The 24,997-nt window shown below is 35.9% G+C and overlaps 3 protein-coding genes across 5 annotated transcripts; all 3 read right to left on the bottom strand.

Annotated features, from left to right (window-relative positions):
• LOC112285029 (CDP-diacylglycerol--glycerol-3-phosphate 3-phosphatidyltransferase 2) lies at positions 1 to 2,690 on the bottom strand. Of its 3 annotated transcripts, none has more exons than XM_090252014.1 (8): positions 2,353 to 2,690; positions 1,742 to 2,154; positions 1,322 to 1,419; positions 1,117 to 1,167; positions 900 to 1,013; positions 694 to 750; positions 431 to 516; positions 1 to 293 (listed from the first exon to the last, which is right to left on the bottom strand). In XM_090252014.1, exons 2-8 carry the CDS (start codon positions 1,971 to 1,973, stop codon positions 182 to 184), a joined length of 750 nt encoding a protein of 249 aa, XP_090108140.1. In that variant the 5' UTR covers positions 1,974 to 2,154; positions 2,353 to 2,690; the 3' UTR covers positions 1 to 181. The 3 variants fall into 3 exon arrangements, with proteins under 3 accessions (XP_090108140.1, XP_090108139.1, XP_024381251.1); XM_090252013.1 differs by having other exon boundaries at positions 2,444 to 2,690; XM_024525483.3 differs by having other exon boundaries at positions 2,569 to 2,690.
• Positions 2,691 to 5,290: 2,600 nt separating this feature from the next.
• Positions 5,291 to 6,954, bottom strand: LOC112285028 (uncharacterized). Its single transcript, XM_024525482.3, has 2 exons — positions 6,132 to 6,954; positions 5,291 to 5,976 (listed from the first exon to the last, which is right to left on the bottom strand). Exons 1-2 carry the CDS (start codon positions 6,642 to 6,644, stop codon positions 5,533 to 5,535), a joined length of 957 nt encoding a protein of 318 aa, XP_024381250.1. The 5' UTR covers positions 6,645 to 6,954; the 3' UTR covers positions 5,291 to 5,532.
• Positions 6,955 to 10,986: 4,032 nt separating this feature from the next.
• On the bottom strand, positions 10,987 to 17,519 carry LOC112285051 (uncharacterized). The gene is made up of 13 exons (XM_024525536.3): positions 16,099 to 17,519; positions 15,166 to 15,400; positions 14,954 to 14,998; positions 14,660 to 14,716; positions 14,283 to 14,393; positions 13,966 to 14,091; positions 13,659 to 13,757; positions 13,442 to 13,537; positions 12,965 to 13,120; positions 12,557 to 12,679; positions 12,183 to 12,338; positions 11,686 to 11,889; positions 10,987 to 11,521 (listed from the first exon to the last, which is right to left on the bottom strand). Exons 1-13 carry the CDS (start codon positions 16,437 to 16,439, stop codon positions 11,444 to 11,446), a joined length of 1,827 nt encoding a protein of 608 aa, XP_024381304.1. The 5' UTR covers positions 16,440 to 17,519; the 3' UTR covers positions 10,987 to 11,443.
• Between the last annotated feature and the right edge of the window lie 7,478 nt (positions 17,520 to 24,997).

Genomic DNA, 24,997 nt, shown 5'->3' with positions numbered 1-24,997 from the left:
TGAGGAAGAAGCAGATCTGAAACTGCTCTGGAAATCGTTGAACATGCAGCAATAACATAAGCTGAAAGGCCAATTCCCTCCAAATCTATCTATTCAAAATGTTGGTTTCTATAATAATCCCATCTACGTCTAAAATATCTGTCAAACAGATGTATAACAATGGACCATGGCTTTATCAAGATTATGCAATTCGTTTCCACAGGGACCTTATATACACGACAAGGGACCACAAAGCCAATCCTGCAGAGACGTAAAGCAAACTAACACCTGTTACTCCAAGTGCAACTCCTCCTCTGCAGTGACAACCAGATTCAGTGAGCTAGATCTACAAATGCAAGAAATAAAACACAAGAATGAAAACCCTAAACCCTGGTCCACCAACTTATCAACAAAATGAACAATGCTGAAAATCCTCAAAAGATACACGTACCCGCCATCTCGGCCAGCCAGTAGCAAAGTAAGAGCCATCATTTGTGCTGCTGTTTTCCACTTCCCTAAACCATTTACCGCCACAGCCTGCAAGTAAATCTCTGCGAAATGAGTAAAGGCGCCCTGAACCTAAAATCTCAACAGGAGACATGACATGATGACACAAACAAAGTACGAAGTACCATGCAAATACAAGTAGTCTGATCATACATGCGGTTAGGGGCGTTGCATATATGCACTCAGCCATGGCAAGACACAATATACCTTGCGAACGTCCTTCCCCTGGGATGCAGCCCACTCTCGTAGTGCGGACATAGTAATCTGCACATCACAATTACTTATCAGGTGAATGCATCTCCTCATCATTCATACATTTATGGGTGTAATCGGGAAATACGATAAGAAGTAAAACTCGCCTATTCAATTTGAAAAGGAATAACGTGATAGTGAAAAGTAACTACTAACAGTACCTCTCGGCCGATGATGGCAATCGCAGGCAAAGGGAGAAGCCAAGGGCCAAACTTCGCCAATGCTGCTAGTGGAGGTCTCGTGCAAAGCAACACTAATGTAGTCGCTACCATCAACTGCACCAACCCACCATACTCGTTCACTGCGAGTCTAAAGATTCTCCACTTTAACGTAAAGATTCGAAATTCTAAAACTGTAAGAAAAAATAAACAAACGCACCTTATCTGCAACAGGATCCAAGAATGCACCGAACTCCGAGCTGGACCCCATCTGTCACTCAACGCAAACAATTGTCAAACGGAATTCCCCTCGTAGAGTCTCGCCTCGTCACAACCAAAATACCTACATCCTTCTCTAAGTCAAAGACGGTTGACATGTAACCTACAGTCTTACAAACGTTGCGAGAAGGAACCTCAAGCACTACCTTTCTCGCAAGGTAGCCATCAAGCCAGTCCGTCACAGCTGCCAGCACAAAGATTGTCGCCGTGGCCGTCGTTGCCCATGTCTCTTGAGAATAAAACGCTGCACAACACCTAATAATCAGATGTGCGCTCGACATCATCGCAGGGAGCACCCCTTAGTTCCAAACATTGCAAAGGAACGACATGTTGGAAAACATGGCTGATAGTAGATGTCCCTACACGAAATATGATACAAAAGGTAGAGGCTTCCCAGCCAAAATGCAGGGTTCAAAGGTCCATAATTCGTAATGTTACAACATACAAAATAGTCCAACTTATCATAGCGCACCAATGGATATCTCCGACGAACTTACTAAATCCAACAACTTAGTCACGATCCAGGACGAAACGATGGAACAAAGAATTGCAACTAGAAACAGTACCAGCAAGCAAAACAGGCACAGCAGCCACCCGGCTCAAGGTCAGGATGGTCGGCAACGTCAGAAACTTCTTATCTGATGAACCCACGACGTTATGCTCCGCACCATGCCCATTTACTAACTTGTCCCCATCACTCTCGCGCCCCTCGGAACAAACACATCCAGCGCACAGATCCCGCCCCTCTCTCAAAACCACGAGCCGTCTCACACCCACATCCTCTGTCAGTGGCGGCATCGCTGCAATACCACGCGCATTTCCGCCACAGATGTACTCGGAATCACCTCTCACCCGTCCTCTTCCACGTCCCTTCACAAATACCCCAGATCCGCTCCAAGCACCGATCCGCCCGCTTGCGAACGCAATTCCATGCCTCAGAAAATTCCACTTGCAGAATCGGTGCACAACACCAGCAATGCTGAAGCATTCAAACCAAGACTCACGTCAAAACCTCCTCCAGTCCCCCAAAAATCCTCCCTAGCAAAACCCTCAAATCTTCCTCAAACTTCCTCAAACACTTCACCACAACACTAAAAAAAATCCCCTGAAAAAAGCAATTAAAACATCGACCCGAACGAATGCGGTCCTCCAGGAAACAACAGGACCGTAGAATTACATTCCATCATGAAGCTCGCCTATGCTGACTGACTACAAGCGACGCAGAGCAAAGGGAGGAGCAAATTCGAGAGGCCGTGGCCGAAAGATACCGCACAAGAAGCGCAGTGTCTTTATCCCCAAAAATAGGATTCCAAGGGTTGAATCAGACAACGCTAGTTGTAGTGATGACTGACGCATGCACTCACTCACTCACTGAGTGTGGTAGGGACCCAACCAAGCAAGCAACGAAGCGGCGATGGAATAAAAAGGTGAACCGGGGAAGTGGAGGAGAGGGGGACCATGGACCGGCACTGGCATTGATCGGCGATGGCGAAGGAGGAGGAGGATGACGACGACGAAGAGTGCAATAGCAGCAGCAGCAACAGCGCCGACGAAAAATAGGGACGACGACGAGGACGGTGACGGGGAGGAGTAGCAGCACGGCTACTTACGCATCATAGGATGAAGTCTCCCTCCTTCCTTCCTTCCGATGGATCACCGTGGACACCTGTTCACACCGTCGTATCGTGGCCGGATCTGTAACCCAGTAAATAAAAAAGCACATCCCCACTGTATTAGTGGTTCCGTGTTTTCTTTATTCTCTCTTCGTTTGTAATGTTTATAATGAGTTATAACTTCAACACTCTAAATTACTCACTTTTTCACACACACACACACACACACATATATATATATATATATATATATGTAACCTTTTTTTCCTCACGTTTCAATGAGAGTGGATACTATATAATTAAAAATATCTGTATTTGAAAGTTTATATCATGGTTCTTTTAAATAAAATAAATGTTTAGAAGACATGAATATTTTATATTTGTAATGTATCATATAACGAAAAAATATTTATGATGTTTCATTTTGTTATTTTTTATACTTTTTTTAATACAATATATGTCATATGACACAGTATGTGGAAGTAAAGACGTGCAAGTGAGTAGTGCCATGTTTAATTGAAGTATAATTATTTATTTTATATTATAATAAAAATATTTCTCTAAATATTTATGCATGTATTCCTGTAGATATGTGGGAAAAGAATAAAGAATATGGGAGATTATAATAAAGTGCTGTGATGTAATATGTTTTGAAATATGTCTTCCAGAGCTGCCCGACACGAATTACAGCCTGCCCGATTGCGACTTAAACCCGAGGGGAAATTTAACATTCATCCGAGGTGGCTGCTGGGTTGGGCACGGGTACATCTCCTACCACCACGGCGACTACCAGCTTCAGAATTTAGGGTTTCAAAGCTAGATGCGAAGACGGCTGTTGAATGCCAACACAGTTGGAAATTTGAGGGGATGGACGAAGGACTTTGAAAGAACGGGCAATTGTTTTTGGTATTCAAATTTATCTACAACTTAACTGATTTTTTTCGCTTTAGTTGTAGCTATCGCATTCGGAGGCAATGGTATCAATTAAAGCGCAAACAAGGATTTGAAGGGCATGGAAATAGTGGAGGATGAGAATAGGAATTCGTGTTTGCAGAGAAGATAGTTGAGGAAACTCAAATTGACAGCAGGATTGGGGTTGCGGCAGGAGGAGTGGTGAATTGATCCATGACTTGGAGAAAATGTAGTGAATTTTGGCTGTTCCTCAAAGAAGAGGCAGAGCATTTATGCTGCTTCTTTCGAAATTGTTTCGGCGCACACATGTAAATGAGTAGAGAAAAAAGGAATCCGTGAGCTCCTTGGTGACAACGCAGCGACATGCTAATTGTGTAGCGCAAGTTTGTCCAATCGAGACTATACAACTACATAATTGCAGAACAAGTACATTTGTGTCGGTTTGTTTCTGTTCAAGTTGTGAAGCTTGACCGCAAACAACCTGTTGCTTGTGGTTATGGTGAACCGAGAATTCTGAATGCTTCCAAAGAAAGCTAGTCCGTTGGGTCACAACATCCCTTACGCTTGGAACTTTAACTTCAGCTATAAGGAAGGAGTGGTCAGCTAGTCTTCTAGCAGATACTCATTTTCACTTGGGTTTTATGTACGGCATTATTTACGACATCCAGTCCATACAACTGTTGGACTTCGGTACCGCTAATCGAAGTCTTGGTATCCAATCACTGGATCTACAAAAAGGACTTTGTTGTACGAGGTTGCAGTTCACTTCGCACCGGTTTGCTTGCATTGTGACTCTTCTGTAAACCTGTAAATTAGCTACCAAGGTTGTTCCCTTATTATTCTTGGGCGACTTTCCTGAAATAGTGATGCCACCGATGGAATAGCTTCTCGGCAGTACGTTTGCTCCTCACGAAGCCGATCATTCGTGTTTTTCTGGCATTCTATTCCTTTCTTACTTGGTTTTTCTTCATCCTCGATGCTCAGGAGCGTTTTCATCACTTGTGCTAGAAGCCGATAGTTGTCTAAATAGCTGCACTTCTCTTGGATTTAGCACATGTACTGATGACTAAGGTTATTCTCTTAGGACTTTGACCGATGCTTGGTATTAGAGGAGACGGCAAACATACTGTGTTAATCTTTTTCTCTGAAATAACGGGGGAACCATATCTCTCAAATAGATTCATATCGACCAAGGTGAATTCACGGGCTCCACAGGGCCAATCCCGACTAATTAAGGTATCCTGTGCGACTTTTTCACAGCTCCGTTCTCTCTGAGAATAACGGTGCTTCCCTAAGCAGCGTCTCATAGGTTCTTGTTCAGGAACCTACATGCAACGTGTTACGCATCCATTTCAGCCTAATTTTATTACTTTGGACCTCAGCCCTCTGGGCTGAAATCTCGATGGGAAAGCATGTTCCATCCATACCATTAATATCAATTTAGAGAAAACGTATTGGAATATTTAGTAGCTGTGCAGCTGGATGGTCATGTTCATTATTTATGTGTGTATTTACATGTTTATAAATAATTGTAGGTGCAAACAATCATCACCACCTTTCTGTCACTTCCATGAAGAATATACAGAAGCGTTGGTGAAATTATTGAGATGACTATGTATTACAGAGTGCCTGATACCGTGGAAGTGGTTTTGTTCTTTCCATTTGGGTCAAGGAAAACTTCGTTGCCAGCTTCCAGGATTAATTACAAACCGTACATTTCCATTAGTGGAGGTTTTCTCCTCACGAATGAGCTGGTTTAAAACCAGCATTGATCTAAGCCTAATTTTTTCGGATATTCACTTCTGATATTTGCCTCATCGATCTATCCATCTTCAGAGCTTGAGAGGCTTTTTAAAGTTAAACTCAAAGCTCGTGATGGAGAATCCGTAGAGAGTTCCCATCGCCGGTAGGAGGGAAGAATCCACCCTGGGTTTCTCTGCCATGGCCGCAGGCTTCACCCACCCACTCGCAGAGAGACAGGTTTTTAGAAGATGCGGCAAGTCCCTCTTGCTATCACCATCTAGCGGAAGTTGAATCAGGGGTAGAAAATCGAGAAGATTAACAGGAAGGAGAGGAACTTTAGTCAGCACTGGCAGCGATACTGGAGAATACCTGTCGTTTATCACAACATCGAAAATCAAACTTCCCCGGCGATTTTTTTCACCCGGACGACGCACCGTAACACGACCGGGCGCTGAAGGAGACGGTTCTCGCCATTCGAACACCCCGTACTCTTTCGGAATGCCCCAATTCGCACGACCGTCTGTGACACTTTTCTGCAACCAGCAACCATAAATCAACGTCACATTCCAAGCTAATCCCTAACAAGATTGAAACCACAGTTACTTAACATGGTCCATAGAATTGTATAAACCGAATCATTTGAGACTGAGATTGAGCGATTACGGTGGATGATTCAAGCTTTAATTACCTCATTGTCTACCCATATTCGGGAAATGCCATGTGCCTTCTTGACCTTTCCATCTGTGCTATCGTGGTACTGATACAACCCCGGTATGAATACCAACTCCTTGTATGGACCCACCGGACTATCATGGTAATCTGTAACTACCAACCCTCCGACTCCGCCCACAAATTTCAGCAGATTGGTGGGATCCTTTGCATATGTTGAATGGGCGCACGTAGATTCCTTGGGCAGTGCGAGTGGAAAGAGTGGAAAGGCGTACCCTCGGCCATGGAGGAGCCATGGTGCTTCGGCTCTGCCTGCAGGGACATGTGCTTTGCTACTACTTGGAGGGTGGCCGCTAACAGCATCGCTATTCCGGCTGAGAGAACCACCCATATCTGCAGCTAAAGAATAATTTGGTGTTTTTCCAGACACTTGAATCGCATTCGGAGCTGCGGAAACACTAGTCAAACGGGATGCGCAACTCCAAGACAGAGGGAACAACGACATCTGACGACGCAATGGTACGCAACTCATGGACTCAACAGTAACTTGTCAATAACTAGCAAGCACCGAAGTGAAACACGATATCACACAAACAGACACAGATACAAACAGGTCAATCAACAAGCTTCCTAAGAAATTGTGCGCGCTTCTTCGTCCCCTTCCTCTTCTTCTACTTCTTCTTCTTCTCTACAGTCTGTCCATGCGATGGAGCTCAATGTGTACCACTCACCAACAGTGAAAACAAACACCAAGCTGCTTCGAAATTGTCTAACGGTGTTAACTAACGGTGACGACGACGACGACGACTAACGATGGATGAGGTGGAGAGATGCAAAGAGCGACAACTGAAGACACAATTGTGGTGTCCAAGCTTTCATGCATTCGAAAAGCTCGTGTCGACGTGGGCTCATCCAGCATCGCCCTTCAGCATCGCCGCTTTTGCAATTCCAGAGTCGGTGGCGTTCGATCAGACGTCGATGGGATCCGTGCAAGTGTGCGAATGCGGTGTGAACGTACCTTGATCGTTCGTTCGTTCGTTCGTTCGTGCATACCCTAAACCCTGCAATGCAGTTAGTTCCGGACAATGAGGGCTTTGTGTAACAATTTCCCAAAAAGAGTAGTGGTGTCGTGAATGAATGAATGAATATTTTGTGTAATGGATATATACAACATAGATTCAAGCTTGGGCAACCACTTGTTTGCTACTCCAGCTTTGGGACAATAGGTATACAAGGTATGTTGGTCAATTCATTATCTATATATATATATATATATATATATATTTGAAAAATGGACATATGCTGTAGATATTGATACCTTATGGTTTTAACAGCCCACAATAGTTACAAAGACTTCGGTTTTAAAATGTCAAATTTAAAATTTGAAATCATGTAAAGTATAATAAAAAGTATATGATTTTTCAACTTTTAATTTTTTTTTTGTATACTTACATAGTTTTGTAATAATTAATTGGTAAATTTTTAAGTATTATTATTTTTTAATAATAATTAAATTAATTATACATATATGTATATATATATATATATATATATATATATATTAATAGTGCCATCAAATGAAAGTTAGCATTACTTAGAAGTGTACCATTTTATTATTTTTATTATTTTTATTAAAAAATTCACTTTAAGTAAAATAAGTGGTTTGTTACCAATACTAATATACATATAATTATATAACTTTAAGATCTATATAAATAAACAATAATCGATTTAGGATACGTAATCTTTGTATTTCATTCCATATTATTTAATAATTCAATTTCCAACTTGATTAAATTTCTAAAAAAATGATTATTTTAAAACATACAAATGTAATTATAAAAATATTTTTAGATGGAAAATATAATCTATTTATTATATTTTTTAATATAATAAATTGGATTTGTACTCTTTGGTTTAAATTGTGGCAATTAGATTTAAGCTACTATATCTATGATTTTAAAATAATATGATATTGAGATATAATTAATTCAAGTTGGTTTTTGAAATATAAAATTATCTTGGAGCAAGTGATAATAGTTTTAGTTTTTTACTTTTTTGTCTCAGTTTTTTGTTAGGAGTTATTAATGCTTTAAATCTGAAAAATTGAAGTTAACAGAGGTAAACCTACAATGTTGTCGAAAAATTTGAAATATTTTGTTCCAAAGTTTGTATTAAGTTTTTTTTTTTTTTTTTTTTTTTTTATTTTTTTATTTGAAAATATTATTATAGTAAGATCACAATAAATTTTAAAAATAATTTTAAAAATTATTATTTACAAGTTAATTATAAAATATTTCTAATTTACTTCATTCTTTTTTTAATATTATTAGTTGATGCATTGTTATTTTTATTTATAGTGCTAATATTATAATATAATCTTAGTATTTTCTATGGTTATTAGATTTTTCTTAAATATATTTTTAAAATATTATTTCTTATAAATTTTTTTAAAAAATAAACATTTTTTTTTGTACGAAGGTTTTAAGTGTGTTTTTAGATAAAATATTTTTCAATAATTCTTATAAAAAAAATTAAATATTACATGTCTAATTTGATTTTTTTTCTTAAAATAAATATAAAAATTCAAATTAAAATAAAATAGTTGAATTTTTTTATATAATTAACATTATTTTATTTTTATATTATTTTATTTTCTTCAAAATCAATTATTACATAAAAATTCAGTTTGTATACATCAAATAATTTTTAGATAACGTATAAAGTATTATTGTAGATTATATATGTATTTTCCAATAAGTGATGGTAATAAGACCTTATAATTATTTTCTTATTTAGATTATTGTAAAGATTACTATAAATTTATACATATTTATTAGTTGTTTAAGCTTTGGTACAAAAAGTTTACAACTTTAAATCTGCACGATGGAAAAAAATCCTATACAAAATATTATTAAGATGGTCGTGTAAAATATTTTACTAATATTTTCAAAAATATAAGCCAAGAATAAGAAGTTTTAATAGTTAAATATATAACTTCTCTTCTAAAAATGTATTAAAAATCTATTGGTAATAATAAATAATTATGAAAGGATTCCTTAAAGAAATTTAAAATTTAAAACTATTAATTTAATTTAAAAATATTTTATATTTTATTAATCATAATTACATAATGTAATTTTTAAAAAATCAATTAAAAGACAAATTGAATATTATATATATTATATATATTCATTATATTAATATCTATATATTTTTAAATATAATAAATATAAATATATATGTATGAATGTATTTATATATATATATATATATATATATATATATTCTAAAAAAACTTGAATATACTCAATGCTTAGATTAGAAAAATTAGTGCATAGCATTCTAGGACCTTAGACAGTGAATTTGGACAATAAATGAAGTGTTATCTTAGTTACTAAACAAAGTGTTACAATATGTTAATTGCTAAGCTAGTTTGTATAATTATTCTATATAAAGAGTAGTTAAAATTCCACCTTACGGATTTTTTTTGTTTATCACCTAACATATTCTATGTCATCATGATTTTTCTTTTTTTTTTTTTTTTTTTTTTTTTTGCCTAGGTATAGTTTGAAAATTTATTCTATTTTTATTAAGGAAGTTTGATCGAATTTCTAATTAAACTTATTTCTTATCTTCAGTTTCTCCATAAAATAAAGTATTATTGTGTTGCTTCTATATTATCCACAAGCATATACCAAGTAATAGAGGCCACATTGGTTTCAACATATAGAATTTAGAGAGAATAATCTTTATTAAAATAGCTTAATTTTGTGAGAATATTGGGAATTTTTGGCTTAGGGATAATCCCAATATTTGTGTAAAATTAATTTAGAGCATTCTAAATCATAGAGTTGGCATGGTGGAGAAGTATCTTTGCATGCTTGAGTTCTCCATACATTGACCATTGGTTGTCTATGATAAATGAGCCAAATTGGCATTGCTTCTTTGCAAGTTTTTGGTATAAATCAAATATTATTTTATTTAAATATGTAGTTATTATCAAGAATATCTCTCAATTTGGAAGTAATTAGGTTTCAAAGCTCTTATTGTTTTTGAATGGGTTGCCTACCAAACTTTGTAGTATATGCCATGAAATCAATGCTCTCTTGGTAGTAATATGTTTGGAGGTCAAAGATTTGTCCTTCAATTGTGTCATAAAATAAGTACAAATATAATACTTAAAATATAACATGCAACATGTATAGATACAAAGACACTCAAATTACCACAAGCCATATGCTTTTTGACACACTTGTAATCCAACTTGCATCTACTTAATTATTATTCTCTTACTATGTTGATAGAACTTCCTACTTCTCATGTAGCTAGTTAATTCCTTAAATGTTGTCATTATTAAAAAAAACCAATATTCCAAAACTCGTTAACAAACTAGTTAACTCCATTTACTCTCTTTCAATACAATTTCTCAAAAAAATCATTAAAAAAATTAAAACTAAATAGTCATATTGCTTGTTAATAAAAATAGAATCACTAAAAAGCTTCAAATGTTACACAAAATACCAACATTTCTCACATGAGCTCTGATATAAAGAAAAAAGAAAAATATTAAACAAATCAATACTCAATACTTCCATTAGCCGCATGATTACTCGGGTGTATTTGTTTATTTAAACCAGCTTTAAAATTACAGATGCACATCAACATGATTCATACATAAATGTGAAACGGCATACTTAGATTAGAACTGGACCAGCATTCTTGAAACTTGAACTTTCACCCTTGACAGGATTTAAGTTCCTAAACTCCAAATATAGTAACAACTTAACTATGACAAGATCTAATCCAAATGCAAATGTCTGAGGAGATGATAGCAAGATGGCAAAGTACATTAGTTCTGCACCATTAGCAAATGATCTGAACAAAGTGCTCATTCACGGAGCTTCTCTACGTTAAAATGTGAATGTTACAAATTGCCCAGCGGTTACTCTTTGGATCATGGCCACAATTGGTGTCAGGGGTGGGTTCTCCTCAACCAAGAAGACTAAACCCTAACATCCACCCCTCACATCATGAAGTTGGTCAGGTTGCAGGTATAAATATCAATACGCTGTCTGCAAGGGCAAAACAATGCCAAGGCCAAGTAGAGAACGATGTGTGTTTTAGCTCCCTACTTTTCAATTGCTAACGTTGTTGGTAACCAAATCTGCATAGATATAAGGTCCAATGTTTGTTTTCAGGAGGCTTTAGCACCCAGTACACATTCATAGCGTACTGGATTCCACGAAGCACTGGATGCTAGATTGCATTGCATGTGTAGCCTCACCGTCAACTTTGACTATTTCCTCTAACCAACACGTATGATCAACCTTACGATTGTGGGTAGGGCCTGCGCGGAGAATTGGTGCCTTGCTTTCGCCAAGTCGATTTTCCTTTCACCTTTTTTGACTGCATACAAATTTCAAGCACAAATTAATGAAAAAAGTAGTTCGAATTAAATGAAAATGCTCCCTGATCATATAGTCATGCATAAATTAGCATTCCCCAAGTGGATGCTATACAGTTTTAGTCGACTTTAAATGTGTAAGAATGAAAGCAAGAGTAGAATATACCCCCATGTCTGAAGTGCTTTCAAATGTATGTTGCGCAGAAGCTGTAGATGCCTTGACACTAGAGTTGGTCTTTGGCACGAGCCTGTCCTGCCGGAACGAAGTCTCAGTGCGAGAAAGCTCCTTTTGCAAGGATACAATCGTCTCATCCTTCATTGCTAGTTCTGCCCTTAATTCCTCAACATATGATGTTAACTGTCGGACTGCCTGCTTCATTCAAATTAATCTCATCACCAACCGATAAAAAGAAAAATTGTGGAATTTATAACCTTCTAAATCAAGGACAGAGCTCAAAATCAACCTCGAGCCAAAAATAGAAAAGGATTGGCATACCTCCTAAGGCTTAACATTCAATGGTTACCACCAAAAAATTAGAAGATTCACCTTCTCAAATCAAAGTAGATCCCTGGGTTTGTGTGGCACTTCAACCCAAATCATAATAAGTGCTTCCTTACAGATCTAATAAAAAAGACATTGAAGGCACTTGGGAAAGAACGAACCTCGCGGTTTTCAGCGGCATCAGCTAAAACCTCCACGCTACGATCCACCTCATCCCTCATTAACCTTAAAGCATCATCTCGTGCTCCCACTCCACCACGAAGCATGTCGATCTCAAGTTTTAGACTTTCCAATTTTTTCTCCATCTGTCGTAATGCCTGGCGAAAGGGACAAGGATGCAGCAAGGTAAGTTATTATCACATGTGCCAAGTCCTTGAATGCTTCACAAATTCTTGCCACTAATTAGTTATGAACGTACTAAAATATATTGTAATCTTAATTCCGAGTTCTTATCATGTAGCATAATAAAAAGTCAGGTTCATCAACAAAGAAACATTACGGAACATTGATATGAAAGTAAGAGGTTTGGAGCCACCTGCTCAGCATGAATAGCTCTATGATTCTCAGCCAACTCCTGCCGAAGTTCCTTGACAAGACTTCTCTCGATCTCTAAGTCTTGAGTCAGTTCTATTTCTTTCTGTTTGCTAATATTTAATTCCTGCAGACGTCAGAAGAGGCAACACGCTAAATAAATCAATATCAAAGACGTCGATAATGACAAATTTGAGTCCTGTAAATTAAGCCAAATCTTTTTATGTTCTCAGCTATGCATTCTTGAACTGTAACTAAACTACACAACAAATTCATTATGATACATCTGTAGATCAAATAAATGACATAATTGAAGGTGCATACAGAGCGCATCCCGAAACTATTAGTGCAAAATATGCGCATCCTAAGTGTTTCAACTCTTAAAAAGTAATGCACTTTCCAATAATATTACCTGCTTGATGTGCGAAGCCAACTTTAACGCGTCTGTGCTACGAACCATCTCATCTCTGACCTCTCTTAAGAGCAAGTCTCTTGAACGAACTTCCTCCTCCAATATTTCCACTTGAGCAGTAAAAAGTTCCACTTTCTTCTCTGCGTTTGCTAAACCCTGTACAAGAATCATGACTCAGTCTACTAGATCAACCTACATGTCAACATAAAACTAATGCCTAAGCAGTAGAGGAGACAAGATATATATGAGACGAATAACAAGAGGACGGGCTTTAAGGACTAGACCCAACTATGAATAAGCACAAAATTTCAGGCAATTGAATTCTCAAATTTGTTCCAGCCAAGATTGAATGCATCAAATCTTCCCGTAACAAACCCATTCCTGACAGGTGAGAAAACAGAACTTTGATCAGGTACTAGCATCCTAAAGAGTAGAATTCATGCTGCTACTCAAGAGGTAAAAGAAAGTCTGTCCTACTTCTCGAGTCTTGGCAGCAGCAAGAAGCATATTAGCATTACGACGATTTTCATCACGCATGGACTGTATAATTCTCTCCTTAGTGTCCAGCAAGCCCTGCACGCAATACAACTTGGGTTCAATTTCATGTTATATTAAGGTACATAATTATGATTTCACCTGGACCCGCAAATAAAATGGTCATTCATGCATTTAACACATTTCTTAAGACGCGCACCTTCAATGAATCCATATCCGCGAGGTTTTCTTGAATTTGTGATCCAATCTCTACTTGTTTCTCAAGTTCTCGAATACGTGCTTCCGCATCTGATAGAGCCTACATGAGAAGATATTTCGAGCTCTATAGTGAGACCAAAAGTTTAATAACATGTTGCACATGCAAATTAAACATACATAAAGTTAGCAGTAGATAGGTTATCTCAGAAATCATTATATGCTAATTAAATACACGGATCTCACTAGTAACTGAATAATCCATATATGTTAAAAAGGTATTCAAAAAATGAGTTTTTCTAAAAGCATACCAGCAACGAGGAAGAGAAGAGATCAAGTGCTCGTTGAGTAGCTTCTTTCTCCTGTTGCAGAAAGCCAGTAGTCGTATCTAGTTGCTCTTGCAAGTAGGTTATCTTGCCTTTTGCTGTTATCATGGCCTGTGTTACATAACGCGTAGTTTTTTTCATCCAACGAACTCTTTATGCATACCCAGTAACATGATCCTAGCGCATAACTAAAATATAGGAAACAGAAAAGCCAAAACAAGACTTAACACATCCTAGCAGCATATAATCACAACGAACCCCACGATAATAATAAATGATTTACCAAAGCCTTTGAGTATTACTTGAGTTGCAGTCTTTAAAGTTTGGGAAGCTTCAACTGCCTCTTGCCGCATCATTTCGAGAAGCTTATCCCGAACAACTATCTCCTCTTGCATCTGTTCTAACTCCAGAGACTGCATTCATGAAGTTGAGTACAACAATCAATCGCGGCTTCTCAAAAGTGTACACCAACTTCAACACCTTTGCGCCCACAGCCCTATCAGATAACGCAAGTTTCTTCGCGTATAAATTTACATCAGTCAGAGTTATAACGGACCTAAAACCAACCGTTCAGTCGGAGGACCTTCGACAGGTAATTCAGATGCAACATAATGACAAATGCCACCCAGGACACAAGCTTAATACTGGATCTGCTTCGAAAATGTTTAAAGCTCCTGACCTGTGAACTTGTTTCGCTCCATGCTTGTTCCCACCCCTCAGTAACATTCGGGACGTCCTGTATACCATTAACTGGGAATTTTCAGCTGATAAAGAAAGATTGAATTGTTTCATGATCAGCTTAACGAAGAGCTTCCTTGGCAGCTTATACTGCAGACCTCAGCCCTAAAATCAAAAACCTTTATTCGTGGCACACTTAAAAGTAATAACCAGCTTCATCAGTCGAATTAAGAGCTCAATGAAGCATAAATGTCATGCAAAGCGTAAGAAAATACGTTAAAGAAGAATCACCCACTCCAGAAAAGGTGATGTCCTCCATTACAGCAGAAGCCTCCAGCTCCTGCACGGTACAACAGAATAGTAAGTGTGCTGTGAGAGATTGTATACGTCGGCCAGCAGACTGTCAAGCAAAGTCAAGCGTGAGATTTTTTCTTTTTTGATCTCCATGGTTGGTCGGTGTTAAAACTTACGCGGTCACACTTATTAAAATTGGGAAGCAAAAAATACCTCAGCGTGCTTGAAAAGATCATCTTCAAGTCCATCCAACGTTTTGTTAACTGCTTCAAGTAACTTGCTGGCCTGCTGATATGCTGAAGCACCAATCCGAGTTTCTGACTGTTCTTTCCCAACTTCAATATACGCCTGATCAGAATCTGTTTCTTCTTCTGGATTACTCTCGTATTGCACTCCATCGCTTATCGATCCATCAACTATTGCGTTCTCGGCAAGCTTGTCGTAAAGTCTGCAATACAACCAGATTTTAGCAGTGACAAAGATAAGTACGACTAGTGTACGAATTTCTACTATATTCCACAAACATCACTCAGCTTTCCAAAAGCCTAAAGCCACTCCCAAAATAAACGGCTTACACAAAGAACCCTAGATCCTTGAACACTAAACCATCCCGTACTACGAATTTAGTAACCGCTGATGCCTTGTTGTAACTCTAGCAGGGAACAAGAATCTCCTTGACATTTTCATTCTTCTGTGTATAGTTCTCAAAAGAATTGATTACGAGCACGCCTAAAAAGCAGTGGTATTTCCGTCGCCACGAAGGATGTTTATGTTTCTGCTGCGATTGCTGGAAGTAAAGCATCAGGCTCTTGGCTTCAGTAACAAGCTGACAACCTCACTGTAACTAAAGATATTTCAGTTGCTGGGTCACAAATGCAGCAAAACGTTTCTCACGAGAGCATCCTTGAGCGAGACTTGGAACTTTTGCAACACACAGTGATAACCAATTGGTGATTATATTAAATTACAAATTCTAGTAAACATGCCGCTCCGCCTTTGATGGGTCTGAAGACTCGGGTACCATAAAAACACCTGCCAACGTTCGAACTTCGCAGTCCCTGGCACTTAACTACCCAAGAATTTTCAGCAAAGAAACGCTGATGATAGAGCCAAGGGAAAAAAATAAAAGTAAAAATTCAGTCGTACTCATTGGATGCTTCATATTCACTTTGCAATTTGAGTTGCAGCTCTTGACGCGATCCGACGGAGCCATCGTTCTCCGGGCTGTCAGGAAATAGTAACGCCAGAGTACTAAATTCGTTGGCGCTTGCACTCCCATTCATAACAAGCTCCGACCTCGTATCATCAAAAGCTCCTATTCTGTCCAAATCCCCTCTTTGTCGAGATCCCCTCCGACTCGACCAGCAGCACTTCTTCCTTCCAAAATATCGGCCACGAAACGGATGGCACTTGCTAATCAGTGAACCCAAGGCTGCGTTTGCACATTGTGGAGGCCCCAGAGAGGCCCATCGCACCACATTGGCCATCACAAGCTTCACCCTTAATCACTAGCTTTACCACCACCTAATGATCCCGTATCCACGTATCCTCCACACCAAAATTCATAACTCTCACGTTTAAGTCACAACTTCCAATTCACAAGGGCACGCACCCTTCTCTCGGAACACCTACATTAGAATCATCTACACCGAAACTCTGCAATAAACCCCGTGCAGCACAACATATCTATCCATTCAGGCCAACTCACAGCTACTGGGCCTAAAAAATGCTTCTCTCCGCGACTACGTCACGAAATATGTACCACTACCAACTCTTCCCCCAATCTAGCAATCCTCACCCCCAACCCAAACTTTCTCCATGCAAATTTCCCAAAAATCAGCTCACTACGGAATAAAGAAAACAAAGGAAAAAAGGCGAATAATCACTACCAAACCCTAGATCTCACTCACACTGTCCTCCTCTTTACTTCATCGTCACCGCGACAACAACAACCGCCCTCATTTTCAATTAAACTTCGCACTCAAACCTCCCAATAAAGAACTCACCAAACCCCATCAGTTCCTCACATCCAAGCCTTGAAATCTCAAATAAAATGAGCGAGATATAACCTAACTCCCAGACAGCCACTTTCACGCGACAACGACTAGCTATTACACCAAACACCAATACGACCCTCGTGCTTCATAAACATCACCCAGCCAAGAGAGCGACGTCAAACAGCCTCGCGACCTCGACCCACAAAAGGAGGGGCTGCAGAATTGCACAGACGAAAGGTGGACATGAAGCCCAGTGGCATTGGTATTAGAAATTGAGGCAGGGTAGCAGGCAAGGTGGTGAGAGACAAAGCGAGAGAGCGAGAGAGAGAGCTGAATTGAATTGCGGAGGCCAGTGTGGGGAGGGTGATGGGGGATTGGGGCTTGTGATCCTGGTTCGACGACGAGAAAAAAGGGCGCTGCTGTTGAGACTACGAGACTACGAGACGCTAGGGGTGAGCGAGGCGTCTCCACCTGGCTGCAACACACTGGCCATCATAAAAATACTCTTCTTAGTTGTTGCTTTTGGCGTCAACATCACTGTGGATCAGGCCCCACTTTCCACTCCCACGGACTCTTGCGGTTAGTTATAAGATCATGCTTGCTGACTCCACTTCTCTGTCTTTTCTGAAGGTGGGTTTTCTTACATATATTGTTTCTGCTCTCCGTGTTTCTATGCTTGCACCGAGCTCTCCAATTCATCTCCACATGCTTGTAGAACCCTCTTTCTGACACATTTACAACAAAATTGTGATCGTGTATCACTACTATTTCATCGCTTGGTTTTGTCGTTCTCGTGAGTGCGGAATATTTCTTCCAATGCCGAGTGGCATTAGCATTGCGAGAAACGGGTCTGTGATGCGATGAAAATGTCGCTGTAAAGGCTTTTCTTCTCATCAGAAGCAAATATGCTTCTGATGATTTCCTTTTCTCAAATCTTTAGGATATTTTTATAAGGTACCCAAATCTGGTTTTCTGTACATTAAAGGAAGCAGGAATATCTATCCCTCTCTCTCTCTCTCTATATATATATATATACATACTGAGACACGGGCATTGTCTATAAAGACAAACGATTCTGTTGTTGTTTTTATTTTATTTTATTTTCCTGATCATGATTCCTGACGCATGGAGCTAAGCACTTCGAAACGGCGTTTGCCCAACTTTCAAGTCATTAGAATACTAAACTCAAGAGTTGTCAAGCACAAGCAGCACCATCAGTTGCAGTCACCTTTGCAGTCAGATCGTGTCAGTTTCCCCGGAAGTCATAAGTCAGGGATTCCAGCTCTAGAATAGTTTCCAGTGTTTAGTTAAGGTGTGTTGTTTTGAGAATTGTGGGAATTTTAGTATCTGAGGAATTTGCTGTTTGTTCACTGAGGTCACACAAACCCTTTAGCTTACGTTGGATTTGCATTCTCATGTTTGCCTTTGTACCAACCTCCATTGCAAGGTTATCATATGTCAAAGCTCTTTTCCAACTTAAAATCCATGTCAAAAAGTTTATTGCTATTATTTTTTTTGATGATTCTTTTTCTATACTCAAAAACAATATAAGTATCTGAAATATGGTATATCTAGATTTATCTAGTTTTTTTTATGTTGTCATTTATTTTATTCTTAAAATCAACAAACTACACTTGGTTAAATTGATACAAGACCTTAGTTGTTTTGTTTATATTAATAAAATTACATAATCAATCTTATACCTTGAAAAAAGATTATTTAAAAGTTTTTTTTATGCAAAATATTTAATTAATCAAAGAATAATGAGATTGGAAATAAATTTTAACAAAGTCAAAGAATTTGAAATTGAGTATATTGATTATTTTAAATAAAGAAATAAAGATAAATATATTAAATTATAAATAACAATTATTATTCTTTTAATTTTTTCTTACATATTTAATTCAATTTTAACTTCATCTTATCTTATGTAGAATGGTAAGAAAATATAAAAACTATGGTTTTTTTTATTATCATTATTCTCTATTATTACATATATCAATTCATGCACCTTCTATGAAAATGAAAATGACAAACTTGGTCAATAAATAAAAATAAAAAATCCTACCACAATGTAATAATTTTTAAACTTTGTAATATTAAAATAATATATTTTTGTATAAATTAAAATAAATAATATTCTTAATAAATTTATTAAATATTTAAGAAATTTTAAAATAAATAAATATTTAATTATAAATCTTATTATCATAATAAAAAATCTACACATTTATGTGCTTCTATATATAACATAAATAAAATAGAATATTAAACAAACCTTAGTTTTTATTAAATCAACCTACTATGATAAAGAATATAGTAATCATGATGAATATGATTGGTTTTTGTTGGTTTTGGATTTAATAGTGGATAAATAAATCTACATGTCATTTTTTTTCTTCTCATAATAGTTAGGATAGATATATAAATTTAGTAAAATCTTAGATCTATTTTACATTTTCCTAAATAAAATAGATATAATCATGTCCATAAGTAATATTACTTTCAAAAGGACTAGTTTGTACTAAGAAAAAAAATGCTTTTAAAATATTATAAATATTTTTACAACATAATTTATGACATGTTTTTTATTAAACATTTGATAGCATCTTCTACAACAAAAAGTATTTCATGCAATATATCTATATAATTTATTTTTATTTTTATTTTTTATCAAATTTAGTTTTTATTTTTATTTTATTTTTTTTATCAAATTTAGTTTTTATTTTTATTTTTAAAATTTCTTTTATTGAAAACTTAATTTTTTATTTCTTATCACGGATATATATATATATATATATATATAAATATTCTTATAAATACCTCTATGATTAGGTAGAAGTAAGTAAAAGTAGATAAAAGTAGATTAATTTCATAATATCTTTTTGAGAAGCTTCTTAAAAGGTTCATAGATGCTGCTTTGACTTTAAATATATTTGTAGTTGATTAATAGCTTAGAAACTTGGTCAATAAATTAACCATGTATTGGTAGCTTGTGGAACAAGCTAACTATGTGGCGCAAACATAAAAAACTTGCCTTACAAGTTAAGATATGTGTCTTGTAAAGTCAACACATTTTAGAAGTCTTATAGGACTTCGCCATATATCTCCGAGTTAAGAATATTTATGGAGGCAAGAATGAAGCCTTCTTCATTCTTATCAATGCCTTTTAGGTCTTTAATCTTATTTTAAGATTCTCCAATCTTCTTGTCTTTAGCAATAGCCATTCTAGTTTAATAATATATCATCTTTGAGTGACTTTCTAGTTCTTTTCAATGTCATAAGAGTGTATTGATGATTTCTTTCTTTGAAATTCATGTCCTTGATAGTTTGATAAGGATACTAACTTACTATTTCTACCTTATTTTAAAAGTGAATGGATTGCCCTACTTCTATTGTTGTATTTTGAAGGTTACAAACTACCTATTTTTAAATAAAAAAAAATCTTATTCTCTAACATTGATCTTTTCTTCAAAGAAAGTAGATTATCTTTCTTTGTAAAAAAATTCATTTAATATGAGAGGTTGCAAATTACCCTCCCTTAATTTAACTTTTTAAATTTGTTTGAATTGTCTGTACAAAGAAAGAATATGGATGCTACACTTAATAGAAAAAAAAAAGATTTGCAACTATTGTAGATCTTTATGAATTTCTCTACACTTTAAGAATGAAAATCTCAAGTATTTTCAATGTGAATCATAGAGGTACTATATCTATGTCTATACTTATAAAAGAAGTTCAAAGTATGCAACAAGAAGTTGTACAATTGAAGGAATCAAGTAAATCGACCTTACAACAATATCTTGTGAATTTTGCTTCTACAAGTATGATGGGAATAAGGATTAGTATGCTTGAGAAGTTTGATAGAATAAGATCAAAATTTCAAGGATTTTTGCAAGAAGTCAAGCTCTATTTAAGGTTGCATTCTTTCCAATACATAGATGGATTTATTCAAGTTGAATTTATAGGCACACTTCTATCAAGAAGTACTCTCTCTTAGTTTGTACCTTCAATGAAAAAACATTTGTAACTTTTTTATGATTTGAATTCATTCCTAAAAGTGTTTACGGCCACATTTAAAGAAAATGATTGAAAAAAAGTAGCAAAGACCAAGCTCTTAATTTTATGACACTGTGTCATGATATAATACGGTTATATAGTGAAATTATAATCAAAATTGAATTTCTAATTAATATCTAATTATCTTAGTTCAATTATAATTTGAAGTGTCTAAACATGACTTTTATAAAAGCCTCTTAGATTATTTTCTTATCTTAATAGTTAGTAAGTTGAAAGTTAGTTAATAATTTTACTTTCTAGGTTGTAGAGATTCTTCTATTACCTTAGAAAGACCATAAATTGATAAAATCAGGTTAGAAAAGATAAATAATTAATATAGTTGATACTAGGATTAAGTTGAGAGTAGGGTTGGGCTAAAAACTCCTTAGGATAGGTTAGATTGATACCCGGGGGTTGGCCATTTGTGAGACAGGGTCGAAATCAGACCTATGGCCACAAAAACGACGGCCTAGGGCAAAATAGGGATTCATTCGAAGATCGAAGAATAAGATTTGAGAGCTGGCTTGAAGTTCTTTCTAGAAGCATAAGGATTGTTTTTGGAAGGTTTTTGAGGACTTAGCAATTGTTGTTCAAAGTCACGCTTTGTATTGGTGATTTGGGTTTTATATAATATAATTAGGACTAGCAATTTTGGCTAGTTCGTGTAATTGGTGTAGCATCTATAGTTGAAAAATTGATATTATTTGAAATATTGGGTGTGTTAAGTGTATACAAAATTTTATAATAATCTAATAATGTGGTTTAGAGATATCTAGTTTTTAGCACAAGAGGGTTTCAAAAGTTGGTAGATTGAGGTTGGATAGGGTTTTTGTGATATTTAGAGATCTATCAATTGGATCAAGCTGAAATTTGGCATGGTGTTGAAGGACTTGAAGATCAAGTTGCACACCAATTTTGAGTCAAAGTTAACGGTTGGAAAGAGAGAAATCACTACTGGGATTTCTGCTTTAGTTTTCAAGTTAGCAGCCAAGTGACATCAGTGCACTTTTTGGAGGTTTTTTTCACAATTTGTAAGTTGGATTGGGCTAAAAATTCTTGAGCATATAGAAGACTTATATTGACAATTGCATATAAAATTTTACATCAAGTGGATGATCGGATTGGATATTACATCTTATTAAAGCTCATTGATTAGGATTGGGACTTACAAGAAAAATCTAAATTGCATAAATATGAAAGTAATAAGGTAATTGGGATTTATTTATGATTAAGGCTACTAAGAAGAGTATTTTTAGTACTTTTGAATTGAATGTCAGATTATGTTCTTCTTGTATGGGTGATTCCTATTAGGGTTTCTTAGATATTTGTGAAACACATCCTCACATTTCACAGCTAGGTGCTCGGTGCATTCTCGAGCAAGATAACACGTAATACAACCTAAGTGGTGAATCCAACGTGAAAGTTTGGAGTAGAAGGTATTGGATTATATTTGTGGTTATTTAGAATTGATGGCGCAAGAAGGCAAGAAGGTTGAATTTGGACTTTTTGATGGAGCTTTAGGTAGAGCTTTAAGTGGATCTTCAAGCACAACTTCAAGTGGAATTTTCTACTGGTGAACAAGGTATGTACTTTGATCCAAACACTGCAAAAATATTTCAAGCATTTACATTATTTATGCAACAACAATAAGGCAATGATCGCAAAGAGGCTTTGGCAACCGAAGCATTGGAAGTAGTGGTTAATAAGGTTGACTAATTTGATGGAAGGAATATTTCCAAATATTTAAGATATTATGTATGAAAAATGGAATTGAATTGTATTTCTGAGAAGGAGATGATTCAATTATTTGAGCTTGCTATGGCACTAGAGATAAGAGAGCATATAAGGTCTATTATGGAACAATTTGGAAGTTCATGGGAGGTATTTTTATATGCATTGAAGGATGAGTATTTTTTGGAGGATACTGATCGAGTTACTAAGAAATCATTCTTAGAATGGATTGAGCGACCTAACGAAAATTTGCAAGCTATAGAATTATTAAGACAATTTGAAAGGTAATTTTCTCGATTATCAAAAATAGAAAAGTTAATATTAGAACCAAACAAAGTTGAATTGTTTCTTCAAGTTATTGATGAAGAATTACAAGAGAAATTAGAGGTTTTTCTTGAAGATAAGAAAGAAGAAGAAGGATTGACAACAAAGTGGAGAGTTGTTGAAGATGCTACTAGATTACTTGTAAAAAAATAAAAGAAAAAAGATAGGTTTGGTATTCAAAGAGTGGTACAAGTACCAAAGATTCCATTGCCTACTACATAATTGACTGTGCCTATTGTCCAACCTCCATTTATTACACTAAAAAAAGAAGATATGGAACTTGAGGAGATTGTACGAGAGAAGTAAGATCTTTAAATCAAACTTGCAAGGCTTGAAGAAAAGACTTCTACAATGAATTCAAAGGCTACTTTTAAATAAGGATATGTGTAAAGATGTATTTGGTGTGATGATGATTCTCATTCTCAAAAAGATTGTGGTGAATTTGATGAGATAATACAACAAGGCATTTTTTATTAAAAAGATGGGAATGTTACATTGAAAGATACTAGTGATCTTCTCCAAACCAACTTTGGTAAAGGAGGCATGAAAGCATTGGTTAAAGATTATTTGATAACACATAGAATTGCAACAATAGAAGGTGCAAGTTATGGAACTAGGGTGGATAATGATGGCAAACAAAATTTTGTTGGAAATGTTCAATTAAGTGGACTTTGGTCTTTTGCCATTTCTACAATGTAAAAAGAGAAGATGCCACGGGAAGCTTTATTGAAAACTGTTGCAATAATTTGTGGTACTATGGATTGGGAGGATCTTGTAGAAGCTTTGTCAATACATGCATATATTGCTAAAAGTGAGGATGAAGCTTTAATGGAAGAAAAGAGGAGAGGAAATTTTGATGATTCAAGGAAAGAAAATTCTTCTAAGAGGCAAACTTCAGGAGATAAGGCTCGTGCAGCGGCTTCATAAGAATTGCTCTCAAAGGATACTTCAACAATATCAAAAGATAAAGCAAAGGAGATGAAAGATAAAGGTAAATTGACAACTTATAAATTACTATCTGATATTGAAGCGGCAATAGATTTAAAGGGAGTACTTGAAGAATGTGTGCTCAATGCTAAGGTTGAGTTTACATTGAAAGAAATTTTAGGAATTACCAAGAAAGAATTCCATGATGTCATTATTGGCTATATTAAATAAAAGAGGTAATTAATAAGAGAAGCTAGATTGAATCATGCTATTGATGCATACATATATAAAGGTGAAGAAGGTGTATTTGATAATTATCCCAAATAATCAGCAAGTGAAGGGAGGAGTCATAATCAAAGAATAAGTTGTCGTATAGCATGATTTACTATTTGGAAATATACTGGGTATCTACCTATAAAGAATTTAGGTTAAACCTTTATATGAATCTTGTCTTAGCTTCCAAAATTCCTTTGATTTGCATAAAATTCAAAATATAACAAAATCCCTTCAAAACATATTTTTTCTACAAAGGGTTTTTTCTTCTCAAACTTTAGAAATTCATTACTCTTGATCTAGCCATTCAATTTGTCTCAAATTTATAGGATAGGTAGAATATTATTTTAAACTTTTATTACAAAAAAAAACCAACTAAAAATTCACTCCTGATCTTCTGGCATCTAAGAAATCCTAGCAAATGCTCTAAACCCTAATTTATAAGCACCCGAGCACTATTTTATTAATATCTCAAGAATACAATTCTTAAATATCATAAAAATTATGTATAAAGTTTATCAACATGAAATTATACATTTTCTGAAATTTTGAGCTAAAAACTTGTCAAATTGTTCAAGATATAGCTCAAGACACAACCACTAGTAAATTGGGTCACCTACTACCGTTAGATTGCATGTGCTGACTTCAAAATCCAATAACTCCTTCACTTCAACTTAGAATCCAATAAGCAGTACACAAAAAGTGTAGTTGCAAAAGTGCTCTCTCCAATTGCA

Source organism: Physcomitrium patens, chromosome 7 (assembly GCF_059467195.1).
Source record: "Physcomitrium patens ecotype Gransden chromosome 7, ASM5946719v1, whole genome shotgun sequence".
NCBI lineage: Eukaryota > Viridiplantae > Streptophyta > Bryopsida > Funariales > Funariaceae > Physcomitrium > Physcomitrium patens.
This window is presented reverse-complemented; position numbering and strand designations above follow the sequence as displayed.

Coding starts and splice junctions, on each gene's coding strand:
- LOC112285028 (XM_024525482.3), bottom strand. CDS start 6,644: ATGAGTTGCGTACCATTGCGTCGTCAGATGTCGTTGTTCCCTCTGTCT. Junction 5,977..6,131: donor GAATATGGGTAGACAATGAG/GTAATTAAAGCT, acceptor TGCTGGTTGCAG/AAAAGTGTCACAGACGGTCG.
- LOC112285051 (XM_024525536.3), bottom strand. CDS start 16,439: ATGGCCAATGTGGTGCGATGGGCCTCTCTGGGGCCTCCACAATGTGCA. Junction 15,401..16,098: donor GAATATGAAGCATCCAATGA/GTACGACTGAAT, acceptor GTTGTATTGCAG/ACTTTACGACAAGCTTGCCG. Junction 12,680..12,964: donor TGGCTTCGCACATCAAGCAG/GTAATATTATTG, acceptor TGACGTCTGCAG/GAATTAAATATTAGCAAACA.
- LOC112285029 (XM_024525483.3), bottom strand. CDS start 2,651: ATGCCAGTGCCGGTCCATGGTCCCCCTCTCCTCCACTTCCCCGGTTCA. Junction 751..899: donor TTGCCATCATCGGCCGAGAG/GTACTGTTAGTA, acceptor TGTGATGTGCAG/ATTACTATGTCCGCACTACG. Junction 294..430: donor CTGGCTGGCCGAGATGGCGG/GTACGTGTATCT, acceptor TTGTCACTGCAG/AGGAGGAGTTGCACTTGGAG.